The sequence below is a fragment of the Anastrepha obliqua genome, chromosome 3 (genome assembly GCF_027943255.1).
Source record: "Anastrepha obliqua isolate idAnaObli1 chromosome 3, idAnaObli1_1.0, whole genome shotgun sequence".
NCBI lineage: Eukaryota > Metazoa > Arthropoda > Insecta > Diptera > Tephritidae > Anastrepha > Anastrepha obliqua.
This window is the reverse complement of record NC_072894.1, coordinates 135,620,194-135,637,040: the sequence shown is the minus strand read 5'-3', so window position 1 is coordinate 135,637,040 and position 16,847 is coordinate 135,620,194. Positions and strand designations below refer to the sequence as shown.

The following is a 16,847-nucleotide window of genomic DNA, read 5'->3' as shown; positions in this document are numbered from 1 at the left end:
GGCGAACAAAAAAATACGTGTCTCATTATTTTGACCAGAGAGCAACATATTTAAGTTACATCGAAATCGAAGAACATGACCCGAATAGCCCGGTTGAATTTAAATGGAAAGCATCAGTTTTTATTTTTTTGTCTATAAATTTGTCCTGTTAAAATAAAACCTTGTACAAATATTTTTTGATGTGATTCCTGCAATGAAAAATTCCAAACTTTCATATTTAAGAAAAAATAACTTTATTTTGAATCAGGAAATATAGCATAACAATTCTTTAAAATATCAGACAAAACTAATCTCTTATACATTTGTATGTATGTATGCATGTACATATGCTTATTCACTAAAAGATTTAATCGCACATTCACAATCAAAGTAAATGTGATTTTCGAAAATAATAGTTTGAAAACCCCTAAAAATGGTTTTCGTATCGAGTTGGCTTCATAAATAGCTACAAAATAAAGTTTAAACATAAAATTTAAATATGCAACTAGCTTTGGCTGTAATCTTCACATGCTTTCATTTCATAATATATGAAATTAATGTGTAATCTTATATATGTTCATACATATCTTAAGACAACAGGCAACTAAATTCTTTAATGAGGTTCTGGACAGTTCCTGAAAGTTTGATAAGTATTGCTACCAGCAAATTAAATAGTAATAAAGAAATAAAAATATACGCGATGTATACAGCAGATCTACGGTGGAATTCAAAAATCGCTTGAATATTAGTAATATGGCATTGATAGCTCTTGTTGGTGCGAATTCAAAAGTACAATAAAAAAGTAGGTCCATGGATTTACAAAACTGCTGAATAGATATATTTTTCATCTCGAGATAAAATTTTATCACTGCGAATCCCAGAATCACATCAGTTTACGCTTGAAGCTGCATAGTATGTAACCTACTTTTAGGCGCTCAACCGCAGTGCCTGTAATTGCTTTTAGTTTTATAATTAATTTTTTTTAAATTTTATGCTATTATAACTAATCGCTTTGCATATAAGAATTTAGATACACTTTTTGATTTTTACTTTTACTGAATTTAATCGCAATTTGAACATTTTTCTATTCATTATTTTGCTATTATTTTTACAAGTAGAGGTTACTTAAATTTATCTTAAAACTATTTTCGCATACCATATGCGGGTTTTTTACTTTTTGTCTTCGAATGTTTTCAATATCAAATTGTTTCCATGTGCACCAGCAGATTTCTAAGCCAAAATCTAAGCTTTTTAAATAATGAAATTGGTTAAGAATAGAAAAATAAGATTTACCGTTAATTTTCGAAGGTTCAAACCCATTTTAAGCAAGTATTAGTTTAATTAGAAAGTATTTTAAAATAAAAAATTAGAAGTCTCCAAAAATCCTTTAGGATATTTCATTCTCTCAACTCAACTGTGAACATTTTTAATTTAGCTTTGTAGCCAATTCTAATTTTCTATTCATAAGTTAAGAATGTTAATTTTATGCCAAAATTGTATGAGATATTAATATTAATTTGCTGAGTATGTAAAACCTATGCACGTATAAAATAATTTAATTAAAATTCTTATATATTTTAGTTATGAAATATTTTATGCAAATGTCTGTGGGTCATTTTCTACTATGCCTTAAGTTAGTTTATCCAGTTTAAAGCGTATTTGCTTTGTAAGTTCAATTTTTTTTTGTTGTTTCTTGGTTTTTCGTTTTAAAATTTATCCCCGCCTATGAGTTTCCACTGATAACGTATTTACATAAATTTGCTTATATTTTACCCCCTTCTTTAAATTTCTGTAGAAACCCAATACGAAAGCATCCTTTGCTTTCTTCTATTTAAACGTCATTTAATATTTTCTTTTTTTTTTTTTGCAATTTTCCGCTTTTATACATATATCTGTTGCATTTTTTAGTAAATTTGATATTGCATTTTAGTCTAAGTTTGTTTTTTAATTGTTCCCCCTTAAGTTCCATTTTAAGTTTACATTGTTATGAATTTTCTACATTCCCCTTGGTCAACTAACGTTTTGAGCTACTTTTTATATACAGCCCACGACAAATCTATATTTTTTTTTTTGTATGAAGAAAATGCACAATACGTCATGGGGAAAAAATATAAAATATCAATGGGATTTTCGCAACTCCAAAGTGGCACTCTATGATACTAAAATTTAATAAGCTATAAAACTGCATACTAAACATTTTTGCATAAATTCTAATTAAAAACCGTGGAAGTGGAAGGAAAAATGTATATGAAAATTTTCTAAATTTTGTATACAATTTTAAAATCCGATTTACATATATAGATTCTTTAGACTGTGAGCTATACTTACTATACAAAAGTAATGAGCCTTCAAACAAAAAAAGAAAAGAAAATTAGTCAAAATTGCTCAAAATGTTGATGCGCTTTCGTTTGGTCGCGGGTTGTACAAGCTTGGTTGTCATTTTGCTTCTTTTTTTGTTTTTAATTACAATTATTTTAATCAGTACATACATTCGTTTGCATATTTTGATTATATATAACTATGTACTATATATTATTGCTAAATAGTTGTGATAATATGAAATGAACCAGCCAATATATATATGTAAGTTTTAGAATTTGTTTTTGAAAAAAATTATAATTAGCTTTGATAACATATTTAATTTATTCAGTTTTTTATAAGGGGAAGATGTCGAATGCTATGACTTAGTTTGTTTCTTGTAGTTTTTATTTTTTTGTTTGTCTTTCTGTTTAAGTTTAACTTTTGAATTTTATTCAATTTTCTGTAGGTTGCGCTTTGGAGATTTTTTTGGTGATTTCTTGCCTAGAAAAAGAAAAAAGGAAATGAATTAAAAATTAAAAGAAAGTAATGAAAATAACTAATAAATCAAAAGATTTGTGAGTCACTAAAATTATATTTGGAGATTATAAATATAAAATGGACTTTTTTTATTAGGCAGTATGCAGGAAAATGTCGTATTTATATTTTATTATTTTGAGGCGCGTTGCTAGTGTATTCAAGTTTAAAAAATTAAATAAAATATTATAATTGGCGTGTTCAGTTCTGTTCGATGTTTGGCCGAGCTCCTCCTCCTATTTGTGTACGTCTTGATGTTGTTCTACCAATGAATGGACAACGGCAAATGGTCTTTATGAGGAGCTTTTCAATGGCAAAAATATACTCGGAGGTTTGCCATTGCCTGCTGAGGGGTGAAACAACTTTTTCTATTATTTGATGTTCATACCCGGAGATTCGAACCTACACACTCCCGATTGATAGTCACGCATCAACAAATTCGACTACGGCGGCCGAAACAGCATTAATAACTTCAAAATTTTTTTTAGACATGCAGATTTAAATTCGTGTCATTTAGATAGCGTAGACCTTACTTATGATCCATGTCTATGGTTTCTACTATATGCGCGCATTTTTAGACAAGTAATAATAGATTTGAGTAGGATTTCTTTATACTTCAAAGATAATGGTTTGGTAGCTCGTCGCTTTCGAAAGCACGTATTTTACCCGATTGGTTCTTATTTTAACATCATAAATGTAAATTTTTGGGAAATGGTGCTGAATTAACAGTCCTTGCTCGTATATAAATACGGACAGTTTCAACAATAGGGACGCAATTGGCCACCATTCTCGACTTCACTCTGACTCACAATTTATTTATTTTGCATAGAAATTCGTGATTTGACTTAACCGTGTGTCGCTGAGTTTAAATTTCGTACTAAGAGTTATTTGCCATATATAAAATAGGCACTTTCAGTTGCAATATTGACTTTCTTTTAAATCAGTAGCTCTACAAAAATTTATAAATTCTTAGTCATCATTTAACATATACAAAAAAAATTAACAAATTGAGCCATTTATTGGATTTTTAGTGCTATATCTCCCAATAACATGCTTTACCTTATTCAAAATAAGTCTTTAGAACCCATGGGATAAATATCATACCGAAAGCCTAATTCCATTGAGCTTTAAACTGCACTTTACCCTTAACTACAGTTAAACACCTCATTCCCATTCCCGAATGTTCATACTATATAATTATTGTTGTATCAATGCTCATATACTCGTATGTACTTGGTTTCAGAGAAAAGTTAGCTGGGCTAACAGAAAATTTTATGTTAACAGTGACGTCATACTTGCAAATGTAAGCAGTTTTACAGGGTATTTTCAGGCGCAATCAGACCCGTAATTATGCGCACAACAGGCGGAATATAAAAACTTTTGGTGTGACAGTATCCTACAGAAAACTGCCTTTCCCTCATTTTTATCATATCCGTATATGAAATAATCAAAGCCAAAAACAGCAAATTAAAAACATGGAACTTGCAGATTACTCTCTCTCTCTCTCTCTCTCTCTCTTGCTGTTGTCAGCAGGTATTAAATGTAAACAAAAATCAACTGTTTGAGTTAACTCTACTCCAACACTTATTCCTATACCTTAACAAAGCTGTTGGTGGAAATACGAACGATAAGAAACGATTTAAAAATTCTTCGGTATTGGGTAAATAAAATTTGCACTTAATATAATACAAAAAAAGTAAAATCACAAGTTAAAAGGATTATAAATTAAGTGCATAAAAACATAAATTAGGTAATTTTATGAAACCCTTTAAATTGATTAAGCCCCAAATTAGAGTATAATGAATAATTAAACGATTTTTATTTTAAAATCGTATGGTGGTTCTTCATATATTTTATGCTCGTAGTGATTTTTAATAACGCGATTTAGCTGTAATGCGAGCGATTGCGGATGCAAAAAGTGGTTGTGAGCTGTAAGGAGACACATACGACACAGAGAAGCGACGAATTGATGTAGAAAAAGAGAAAAATGTAAAAGGTTAACACACACCGAAGAAGTGCATAGTAAAAATGTAATAATGAATGAAGTGCAATAAAGTTTGATGAAAAGTTAAGAGGCTAGAAAATGAAAAGGTGATTGCTGAATGAAAAATAAAACTTGAGCAGTGGAAATCATAAGCGCCGGCTCTTATAAAGATGAATGACCTCTCAAATAAAAACAGAAATAACAAAATTTTAAATTTGTTAGTCAATTGTTTAGCTAATAAGATATTTCATGTAAATAAGCACTAACTTAAGGTAGCATAAAATTACCAGTAAAAATATTACTATTACCATATATGCCCATATTTACTACTATCAAAATTAAAACGCGTAAAGCATAAATAATCATCTATGCACACTTCAACACAACTTCAACTTACTTACCCCTTTCTTCGTTGCCATTTTGTCCTCTACCCTTTTTGCTAGGCGATTCTGTTAATTCATTATATTTGATCTGTGCACGCTAAAGAAAATTTAAAAGCTACCATTTTTAAATATTCAACTATTTTAGCATGTCGAACTAACCTGCCACAGCATGCAACCGTAAACAAAGGCTACTGATACGACGACCTGCGTAATTAACCACATAACAATATTTATGGCTTGTGTACGTTCGAAAAGCTCTTTGCCGTTCTTCAGGCAAAGTATTGCTTCTGAGACCATAATAGCGCCATATACCCAACATTGGGTGCCGACACGTTTGCAACGTGTATCAGTCACGTACGTATAGTATTGCCTGAAAGAATCGAAAGTGAAAAATGTATTACAAAATATGTAGCAACAGAGAGTCAACAAACACATGAACAAAATAGCAATAGTGAGTGACCTACCTCACTGAGGGCGCTACAAAGAGGCCAATGAAAACAAGGCGACCAATGACAAGGTAATGATCGGGTGGCATTTCAAAAATGTGCTTGAGGAAGAATGTATTCAGTTCAGTCACCTGTTGAAATTGAAGAGAAATTAATAATATAAATGTAATTGCTTACACAAAAAATTTCAGTAATCGCACCTGCCAAAATACAACTAATTGGCAAACGGCCGCAAAGCGCATCGCTGTGGACTTCGGATCCAACCATCGTATGGATGTGAAACTCTCTGGTGTAAATTGCAATACAACGCGCTTAATTTTACCCGTCGTCGTTGAGATATCTTTAATGCTCGCCCACTTGTATTCACGCATTTCGAGTGCTTTGCAAATTTTTAAGCCCACCCAGATGCCCAGACCATTACAGATAAGCACATCCAAGATGAGCGCATCCCACCAACATTCAACGAAATTCGGCAGCAAATGTGCAAAGGTGATTTCGGTAATTTCCCACATCACTGAAATAGCCCACAGAATGCCAGCGTGCCGTATGAGTACAGCTTTGAAGGCCCAGCCCAGAAAGTGGCCCCAAGCGAAAACATCGATTGTACTTTTTATACGTTCAAAGCTGAGATCGGAGCAGTTAGCCCCATACTCCTAGAAATGTGTATATTATTCAGTGGTGCTCACTAAACTTCTCTCACTCTATCCCTATTCTCACACTCACCTTATCCATGTTGATGTGAAAATCTTGCAATTTTGGATCCAACCAATAGAATATATTCATTATGGTTTTGTAATTTTGAAACATGAAGAATTGCAGCATTAGCAGGTATAATACCGAACAACCGAATATGATACGCCATACTGCTGGATGTGGGCGGGTGAATGGTCCATTCGGGAATGCCAATAAAGAAATGATTAGGAAAAAGAACACAACGCACAATATGCCAGCCCAGATGTTATCTTCAATACTTGTTTCATTCCTGTAAATAATGGGGAGAAATTCTGAGCTTTTTATACAAATATTTGAAAAATTGGTTTCGTAAACAATTGAGCCGTATGAAAATGACATGTCGAAAAAAAAAACATACAACAAAGTTAACATTGCTTGAGTATAAAATATTGAAAGTTTAGGGATAATGGGCCAAATTTTTAATGCAAGACATGGTAAAATTCTAAAACAACAAATCTTTCTTTCTGAGTTGGTAAATGGGGTGGTTTGTAGTTGTTGGCCAAATATACATACTTGTAGTATGTAAATATTTATGTACGTTGAGTACGTTGTTGTTGTAACAACATTAACATTCCCCATACCTATACGAGTAATGCTGCTGAATTGATAGTCCTTGGCTGGACATAAGTCCGGGTCATTCCGGTTACGTAATACCGACTGTCGTTGGAACGACGTTGAGTACGTTGTCACTTCTTCTGAATAACTAGCAGATTAACCCACTTGTTTAACTCGACAACAACTGATTGTGTTAAAGCACACTTTTGTAGTGCTAGTTAATTGATAATTAAAAATACGTGTAATGATGCAATCTACGACCAATTTTTAAGTTCACATGCTTTGATTATTTTATTTTGTCATAAAAGAAATAATGAAACATTTGTTGCAATCCTTTTCTGCTTTTTATTTTGTAAGTAAAAATATAAATAACAAAAAATCAATAAATTAGTAAGTGAATGGCGTGAGTAGTGCTTATCACCAGCCCAAGATTTGCATACACACACATGCATATGCATATGACAACATAATCACAAGTCGCGCAAGCATACAAAGTGAGTTGCTGTTATCAATTGATATGGCTTTGAACTGCTCTGGCCATTTAGCAGCAGCAAAGTCTTCATGATTGTTTTGAATTGTAAAACTATAACTGGCTTAATAGTCCGTAAGCCAGCGACAGATTTTCACGACCAAGTTCCTCTCAGTCGACAATTCGTAAACTACCTCAGATGGTTGCATTATGAAGCGTTGTAAACGTCAGCTGCGGCTCCGAGGGTGGGTTGAGCACGTAAAAAAAAAATATTTTTAGTCATTTCCTCCCGATTAAAACATTGATAAAATTAAAGTTAGACTAATATTTTGAAGAAATAAAATTGTCAGCTGATTATAAAGTGGTGGATTATACGTCAGCTGGTCACACAAATATGAAAAAAAAAATATTTTTTCAGTGACTTCCTCCCAAATGAAAATTTATCAGATGATAGTTTATGTATTGTTTTTAATAAATAAATAAGTCAGCTGGCTATATGTAGGTGGAATGTGCGTCAGCTGATGCCCTGAAGGTGTAACGTAGGAGCTAGTCGGAAACATTTATAGCCTAAGTAAATGTATCAGCTAACGAGTTTTCCCCCAACATACTGCCAGCTGATTTGTTTTATTACTTACAGGATAATTTCAACAATCCGCTTAAACCTTTTTTTTCGGGAGGAAATGACGTACTTGAAATTATTCAACATTACATTTAATGTGCAAACTGAAAACGAATCGTTACATTTGCATTAAAATCTAACTGGCAAACGTGGAAAATTATTTTTGCGTCGGCTTTTTCGTGAGCTGGACACGAAAGTGTTTTTTCTACTGTTTTTACCACTTTAGGATCTGTAAGTACTTACTTAAAACAATCGTCAGCATTGACATAAATTATTTTATTATTAATATATGGTGCCATATAATTTTCTTCCCAATTTTCAATAAAAAACTGTTCAAGTGCTTCTTTAAAGTTGGTATTTTTTAACTCAATTGAAAAATCTTTTTTTCGCACTTGATCTAGACCATCGATACGGAAGTTTACTTGTTCCATACCTCGGAGTTTATGCTCAGTGTCTTTAGTCGATGGCAAAATGTATCTATCAAAGGCAATGATAATGACTTTTGCTCTGTTTGCACAAATCATTTGCAATACTTTTTTTGAAATGTTTCCAAAGCTAAGTGGTACATTTTTCATCTGATGTAACATGAAATATCCATCGTATATAATAACGTCTGTATCTTGAGCAGGTTCAGATTGATTATTTTGATAGATACATTTTCTCATCGATTAAAGACACTGAGCATAAACTCCGAGGTATGGAACAAGTAAACTTGCGGATTGTTGAAATGATCCTGTAAGTAATAAAACAAATCAGCTGGCAGTATGTTGGGGGAAAACTCGTCAGCTGATACATTTACTTAGGCTATAAATGTTTCCGATTAGCTCCTACGTTACACCGGAAATGACTAAAAATAATTTTTTTTTTACGTGCGAGGGTGGCTATAACTGCTCAACCCACCCTCGGAGCCGCAGCTGACGTTCACAACGCTTCATAATGCAACTATCTGAGGCATTTTACGAATTATCGACTGAGAGGAAATAACTGACAAAAATTAGCACCTGGCTCACGGACTATAAGGGATAATTTAATTTATAATATCAAATGAAAATCGAAAATTTTTATATTGATGAAAATATCTACATACTTAAAAAGTTAATGCTTTTTTTAAACTTACATATGTATGTAGTTTGAAATAATTAATAAAAATGTCTCTTTTATTGGGCGACATCTAGGTTGATCTGATTATAATTTATATGACTGTAAGAATTGCTTAAGCCTACCAAAAGTGGCATAAGAATCATGATTATTACGATTATGCCCCATCTTGTGATTATGAAAAAAGGCGTGTATGTGTTGGACTCAAATAATTAGAAAAACAAAAAAAAGGAAACGCGACTAGACAAAGTTATTCGAAAATTGCAAAGGTGTGTTAATTATCATGAAGAATGTTTTGAATAGAATAGAGAGAGCGTTTTTAACGACGTTCCCACGACAGCTACACGACGAGCTACATACTTGTCAAAACACTGCAAACGATGATGTCAAAACACAGGACTACGATAGGATGTCTTCTGATGCCCCCACTACAACATCTACATGACGATGCCCATATGCTCCCTGTCAAGGAGCATAATAAACTGAGACCACAGGTCTCACTCATGCAGACACCTGCTTGAGCCTGAGCCACCTCCCAGGCATGTCAAGAGCATCTCCTTAGCTACGAGATCCAGGACAAAGCAGACCGACAATTACTGGATCAGACAGTGTACAGACAGACAATTAACGACATTCATCGGGAGACTCTTACCACCTTCTTAAGCTCCCGACCTCCGTATGCCGTCACCCGAATCCAACCACCACCCATTGCACACTAAACATATGTATGTCCGACATATGAAGGCACCTCCCACTCATCTAACACCTCTCTCCCTCTGGACCCAACCTGTCGAAACAACAAGTTTTCTGGGCCTATCGTTAGATGAACTAGACGAAGACGACCGGTGATTACACTACACTGACTGGGCAAAGTTACTGCTACAACAAAAGCAACGTTGCGACGACAATGGATTTAGGTCTGGCCGCACGACTGTCACTTCAGTATTCCCCATATACTATGTTATGCTGCTACAACAAGAACAACATTTTTTATTTATAGTATTTATGGAGGCAGTAACTTTAAAACTAGTTTTGTGTTTAATACTAATAATAACTATTTTTTTAGTACATAAGTAAGGGAAATATTTATTAATTAAAAAAATAAGTATTATATTGGTATTTATAAATCTTTACAATTTATTTAGAACAGAATCCGCTTAGTGGCATCATCAGGTATGTAAAGATTAGCGGAAGTTGTGCGTGTGAAAGCATTGGCAAAGCAACATATTTTTAATCAAATAAACGCTTCCAGTTGGGAAATCAATTTAAAATATTATTACATTTCGATTACATATACGAACACTGAGTAATCTTCTTTTTAAAACACACTCACGTGCTGCGTGTTTTGCATGAGCAATACAAAATTACATACATAGCTGCTAGCAAATGTGAAGCAGAGAATGTTTAACTTATCTCCGATTTTTGTCGCAATATTTAATCTTTACTTATGACCTTGATCAATTTTCCATATATGAAAATACCACTTTTTTCAAGTTGTCGATATTGTTTGCTTTAGAGGTTAGCAACCTCTACAGAAATGGGGAAATGCTTAACTTGAAGTGCACAGTTGCTATAGATTTTTTTTTTTATTATTTTAGGGGCTGGAATTACTGCATGTTGTATCCGCACATGGAGGAAGATAAGGCGATGTGTACATATGTACATAACTGCAAATAACCTCCCTTTCGATTTCTAACATTGTACTTGCTTATATACATATATAGAATGTATATATAGGCCTAAATGCAGTGAAACTCAAACTTCAATAATGAGTACACAAATATACAGAAATGAGAAACCAATGTGATATATAATAATTGAACTGCTACAATTCAAAATATTATTATATAACAAAGCACAACATGACAGGAAACTTCAATTTCATACGACAATAATTTGTGGTTAGGTTAGGTTGACTTGGCTGGCTGAAAGCCTTCACGTAGACCTATTGATCCTTAGTGTTACCAGATGGAGCTAGACCTTTACGTTTCCTTGTAGTAGACATCTTGTAATACGCCAGGGTCTTTTGCGAATCTAAGTAAACCTTGAAGCTCTAACCCGAGATGCATTCTAACCTCTCATATTGTAGAGCTCCTAAGCATTTTAATCTGGTTCTAGCTAACGCAGGGCAAGAACATAGAAGGTGTTCTAGCGTTTTCCTCTCCTCCAGTTCATTGCAAAATCTGCAGATATCGTTGTTTGTAAATCCTATCTTGTATGCGTGCGCCACTAGCAAATTGTGGCCTGTCAGCATACCTACGATAGTTCTGCTTTCTTTTCTGGACAGAGCTAGTACGAATCGGTCGTATTTATCTGCATTCTGTGTACACATGATTTTCGCGGTTTTACAAGTGGCTAGATTATTCCCCTCCTGTCTATCCGTGTTTTCATGTCCGCAGCAATGTCATTGTACTATATACTGTATTTAAAAGTTTCAGTATGTAGTTTTCTTGTTCGAATTGTATGTAAACAGCGCTTTTGGCAATCTCATCTACAATTTCGAATTTGTGGTTAACTCGGATTTAAATATACATATGTATGTACATATATTGTCATTATCTCAGAATATAAAGGAGAAATTACAAAACATAATTTCAACAGCACAATCGTAGTTGCGATTATCGGGAGAACTATTTCTCCCATTGTGATCATTTATGATTTCCAATGTGAAATTGAGACTTTTATTTTCTAAATTTTAAATTTAAATGTTAAGCTTGTTTTTTTTCATACAGCTACATACTATAATAAGCTACATAATTATAATCAACACAATCGGCTTAAATAAATATTATATATGTATGTACATATTTACATAATAATGTATGTGCCTTCCACACGGTTCAATACAACAGCAACAACATCCCAATGTCACTTTTGCCAAATGTAATGCCCTGGCATTAGTCCAAGCATCAATAACGCAAAACGAAAGCAAAAGTGATGGGTATGCGAATATACTAACACGGGTGAATGTTAAAGAGCGGGGAGGAGGCCAATTAGCTAGCACGTGCAACCAATAGCAAAAAAGCTAATGAAATCACAAATAAATCTTATCGTCGATATCATATGCAGAGGAATAAATAATAAGGAGTGCAACTAAATGTTGTTATAGCAATTGCAGAAAACTGTCGATACCACATTTATATTGACTATACCACGTAACTCACGACTGTCAATCATCTGCTAGCTCACTGTTTAATCAATACAAGAATCTACATATTTCGATTGACACAGTAAAATTTACATTAAACACATAAATGTATGTATAACTTGCTGTTGTTGTTGTAACAGCATAAACATACCCCATAAATGTTTGGGGAATACTGCTGGAGTGACAGTACTTGATATAAACTGGGATCGTTCCGGTAACGTAGAACCGTCTGTCGTAGGAACGTTAAATCATTTCCGTTCCACTTGCTCTATTTCTCTATTTTCGCGTACATAAGACATATATATTTAACAATTCTGAAACTTACGCCTCCATTTGGACGAACAAGGAGAGATATTGTTTAGTTGATTGTGCTGTTGTCGTTTAAATTGTTGTTGCATGCCCTGTATTGATTTCGCCACATACTGCACTAGCGAATTACTTGACATAGCAAAGGCATTTTTTGGATTACTCAATATCTTCGATTTGCTTTTTTATGTTTTTAAAATATCGTTAGTTGTCAACATAAGCTGTATACGGTTTTAATTTGTTAAAAGGTAAAATAACAAGATAGTAAAATTTTAGGCAATTTAAATAATCTATAGTATTTTTTTTTTATTATTTTTTCGGAAGCACTTCTGTTCTACTTTGAAATATTTAGCTATGCAATGATACAGAAGGAGAGAAGAGTTTGCACTGATTGAACCACATTCACGCTACTGACAGGCATTAAACGGCAACGAGAGCGCTAAATATGTAAACACGAAATTTTATTTTGTTCAAAATGTAACTTACTCCAATCCAAAAACGGGGAAGCAAAGGCTAGCCCATGAGCAGAAGAAATATTTATACAAGAAATAATCACATATCAAAAGGAAGTAAATAAAATAGCAAGTATTATATTTAAAAAATCATCAAGCTTATACTGATTACAACCAACGAAGTGCATTAGTTGGTTATTACACTCAACGAATTAAAAGCGAAAATTAGAGAACTACTACATTGTTTTTGATGCTGCATTTATTCTTATTCAAGGAACAGTGTAGCAGAGACAGCGAATGGAAATTGCGGTTGCGCATTATGAGCTATGCGAAAGGCAGACATTGGCTCAAGGCGAATCTATTCATCAAGGCGAATCATTGGCTGTAAGTGCAGGGGCTATGTGCAAGTGTATTTGTTTTACAAATTTTGTTTTGATTATGATTCCGTTTAATTTACCTCGAAATATAGTGAATCTGTTGATAAAAAAATATTGTGCATAGCAAAATAAGAAAGCAGTGAAATAAAATTATGTATAAAGACTTTGTACCGTTTTATCATTCACGATTTATTCTTTAGCACTCACCTGACAAAAGCAAAAAACATCATAAATAGTACTGAAATGGCGAATAGGGTTATTGTATGAGGTTTATAGAAGAAATCAAGCGAAATGTCATCCACCGGTCGTTCATTCACAATTACAAATGTCTCGGCATACTCGTCAAGTCCTTTATCCTTTGAAATAGACGATGAGTTACGTTGTTTGGCGGATGTGGAGGGCGCACAGGTATCATTGCTGTTGGTATTTGCGTGTATACCGCCTCGAGTTTCAGCGCCACTATCATCGGGGGAGCTGCTGCCGCGTGAGCCACTTACACGTTTCTTCATAACTTATTTTTTGATATTCCTTACTAACGTTGGTTGGCTTCCTACAGTTGTGTACTTTTTCAATTTCCATTCAATTTTCACAGATTACCGCACCATTCAGCCGTCACTTTTTAGCGGTTGGTTGGAGTTGCGCAATGTGCGCCACTCGTTGCACGCACGCTATTTCGTTGCCACCCCCAAGTTTCCTCCCAAATTGTACCCAAAATCTCTGAAGAATTTTAGCGATTCGCACAATCAAATTTTAATTGAAAATTCAGAATACAAAAGTCACAGATACTTTTCACAAGATTTCAGCCTATCAAAATGATAACTTTAGTCTTTACTGCCTTCTGGAAATTTGAGCATGTGTACCAATCACACAATCGTTTAGATAATGAACAAAGCTATCGCTATCAACTTGCTACTTCTAAAGTTTTGACAGTTTAAGAACAGCATAAAACAAGTGTGATTGAATAAATGTCATCGAAATAGTGTTGTAAAGTATTTTTGGATTTGTGGGTTTTTCAGTGGATGCACTAAAGTCAGAGGAACAACTTTTGCCAACAAATAAATAAAAATAAACAAATTGATTTTTAAAATAGTGTTTATATTTTATTTCATTATACATTAGTTTCTTAAAATTACTTCAAAATATTTCTTACATTCAATTTATCACCTCCGCTTACTCTGACATTCGGACATTTTTTATTTTTATTTTACTTTATAGCATCTTCTAAACATTTATGATGGCTTACAAAGTTAGGCAGCTACGTACAAGAATCGAAATAATTTACGAAATTTATATAACTTAATATAAAAAAAACTTTAAAACAAAACTCACTAACAATAAAATGCCACGGAACCCAAATGCAGAACGTGATAATCCCTGCTTGCGAGAACAAGAACTTTCGTTCAAATGCCTCAGCAAATACAATTATGACAGAGATAAGTGCGAAGTGTTTTTTGCAAACTATAATAATTGCAAGGAATTTTGGGTATTTATTAATTAAATATATGAGTGAAAAAATAATGCATATCCATTTTAGAATAAAGTGCGGTCCGATCGTCGGTCAAAGGGTATTGCGCCACACCTGCCACCTGTGGAAGATCGTGCAGATATCAAAGCCGAATATATGAAATCCAAACCACCGCGGGACTAACAACTTGCAAGACAAAAAAATGCGTTTAGACAATTGTTACGTTTTATAAAATATTTTTAATATCGCAGAGAAATCATTTTTGTTGTTTTATATATTGTAAATTTGTCGCCTATAAATCATGTATGGATGAGGCATTGACAACCTTTAAATTTGGTATCACTTCCTGCAACATCGAGCATCCTAGTTCGAACTCCAGACTTTCTTTGGGATCGTTCACTATTAGCAGTTTCAGAGTGGGGATGCGGTATAAACATGAGAGTCCATTCGTTTTGCAATTTGTTCCCGATATATCCAAAACTTCTAGCTTTGGATAACTAGAAGCAGATACACGATCCAAGCACCAGTCATCAAATGTGCGAACATTGTGAAATGAAAGAAATTTTAATTCTTGCAAATTACGCAAATTCTCCAATCCTTCATAATAGAGTGTCATGTTGTCGCACCGAAGGCCCTCAACTTTAAAAGCTGGATGATATTTTTTTGGTAAATCAAATTCTCCGTCGTCGTTGGCGCGCATCCAGTTGCGTTCATGTACAAATTTTACCGCACCCCCACGATACAATAAGAAATGCGCTGCAGCTAATTCAGGTCCAAGTATTTCATGTCGTTCAGAAACATATTGCTGCATGTGTTTCTCAATGCGTTCCTTCCGTTTACGCCACCACTTCTTTAAAGCACTGGGACTGAGATTTATCGGTTTCTGCATCATGATGATGTAATCAGATGTTTGTTCCGAATTACCAAATACTTTTAATTTACTATTCCAATCGCCGGGCCGTTCCCCAACAGGCTTACGCCATTGTAGTTTCTCTTTGTCGGCAATTAATTCTTCTCGTATGCGTTCCAGTGTAGAACTTTTTGTGCCATCGTGCGTCGACTTGTGTTGAGATGACAAATGCTGCAAGCGTACGGCAACAATGGACAAACAAATTTGTCGGTTCCTGTGAGTAGTTATTTGACGGAACATTTTTCTTTATTTTCGAAGTAATTCTATATAATTAACTAATTTCTAACTCCAGAAATAACTTATTTCTAAAAAGCTGACATTGTTTCATATAACAAATGCTTAGATGGTCAGCTGTTTTTCAGTATTAACAGCTCTGTTCACGTACTTTTCAAGAACCCTGCAATTCACTCGCACTGTGCACGATGTACAGAATATAGAAGGGGGCGCCTTCCGAAAGCTGCTAGTTTATTTTTAGATGTTTTACAAATGGATGACGGCGGCTCTGCAGATATACAAACAATATAAAGAAAGGTATCTTGTGAATAGCTGGGCAATATTTTTATTTAAGATTTGTGATTTTTAGAGTAGTGTCACGTGTTAAATTGTGAAAGCAAATGCGGTTGTTTTTTACATGTTTATTTGGCAGCTTCAAATTGTATGATAACAAATTACTTTCCCTTTTGCTAGTATATCAGTAACGCCAACGTCACAGTTAGCGGAAGGCGCGATCTTGTATTTTATCATTATTGCTATTTACCAAAGCACAACGAGGCTACACAAGAAAAACCGTTCACGTTGTCGTGTAAATCTGCTATTTGTTGATTTTTCCAGTTGAACTGTATCAATTGTTTGCTCTTTTCTAACAAGATTGCTACAACCTTGTCTATAAGTAGTAATATTGTTATTGTTGTTGTAAATGATTTAACATTCATCACAAATCTTTAAGGAATAATGCTGAAGTAGCAGACCGCAGTAGCAGCAGGTATGCATTGAATAAAGTATTGGGGACAAGGAGGAATTGATAAACAAAATCGGGGGTACCAATAGATGTGTAATGGCTCCATTATGAGTTGGCTTTAGGGTAACATT

At 34.0% G+C, this 16,847-nt stretch overlaps 3 protein-coding genes across 4 annotated transcripts; 1 reads left to right on the top strand and 2 right to left on the bottom strand.

Moving 5' to 3' along the window:
• Positions 1-209: 209 nt before the first annotated feature.
• On the bottom strand, positions 210-14,317 carry LOC129240689 (phosphatidylserine synthase). Of its 2 annotated transcripts, none has more exons than XM_054876631.1 (7): positions 13,591-14,317; positions 6,351-6,609; positions 5,828-6,280; positions 5,646-5,758; positions 5,341-5,551; positions 5,200-5,278; positions 210-2,781 (listed from the first exon to the last, which is right to left on the bottom strand). In XM_054876631.1, the coding sequence occupies exons 1-7, from the start codon at positions 13,890-13,892 to the stop codon at positions 2,729-2,731; spliced, it is 1,470 nt and encodes a 489-aa protein (XP_054732606.1). In that variant the 5' UTR covers positions 13,893-14,317; the 3' UTR covers positions 210-2,728. The 2 variants fall into 2 exon arrangements, with proteins under 2 accessions (XP_054732606.1, XP_054732607.1); XM_054876632.1 differs by lacking the exon at positions 13,591-14,317 and adding an exon at positions 6,941-7,072.
• Positions 14,318-14,585: 268 nt separating this feature from the next.
• On the top strand, positions 14,586-15,180 carry LOC129240693 (coiled-coil-helix-coiled-coil-helix domain-containing protein 7). Its single transcript, XM_054876635.1, has 2 exons — positions 14,586-14,866; positions 14,918-15,180. Exons 1-2 carry the CDS (start codon positions 14,723-14,725, stop codon positions 15,029-15,031), a joined length of 258 nt encoding a protein of 85 aa, XP_054732610.1. The 5' UTR covers positions 14,586-14,722; the 3' UTR covers positions 15,032-15,180.
• On the bottom strand, positions 15,141-16,260 carry LOC129240692 (distal membrane-arm assembly complex protein 2). The gene has a single exon (XM_054876634.1). It carries the CDS (start codon positions 15,996-15,998, stop codon positions 15,141-15,143), a length of 858 nt encoding a protein of 285 aa, XP_054732609.1. The 5' UTR covers positions 15,999-16,260.
• Positions 16,261-16,847: the final 587 nt, after the last annotated feature.

Bases quoted from the DNA above. Each gene is read 5' to 3' on its own strand.
- LOC129240689 (XM_054876631.1), bottom strand. From the start codon at position 13,892: ATGAAGAAACGTGTAAGTGGCTCACGCGGCAGCAGCTCCCCCGATGAT. The intron at 6,281-6,350 runs GTGAGTGTGAGA...ACACATTTCTAG, and splicing joins TTCACATCAACATGGATAAG to GAGTATGGGGCTAACTGCTC. The intron at 5,279-5,340 runs GTTAGTTCGACA...AATTTTCTTTAG, and splicing joins ACGGTTGCATGCTGTGGCAG to CGTGCACAGATCAAATATAA.
- LOC129240692 (XM_054876634.1), bottom strand. From the start codon at position 15,998: ATGTTCCGTCAAATAACTACTCACAGGAACCGACAAATTTGTTTGTCC.
- LOC129240693 (XM_054876635.1), top strand. From the start codon at position 14,723: ATGCCACGGAACCCAAATGCAGAACGTGATAATCCCTGCTTGCGAGAA. The intron at 14,867-14,917 runs GTATTTATTAAT...TATCCATTTTAG, and splicing joins ATAATTGCAAGGAATTTTGG to AATAAAGTGCGGTCCGATCG.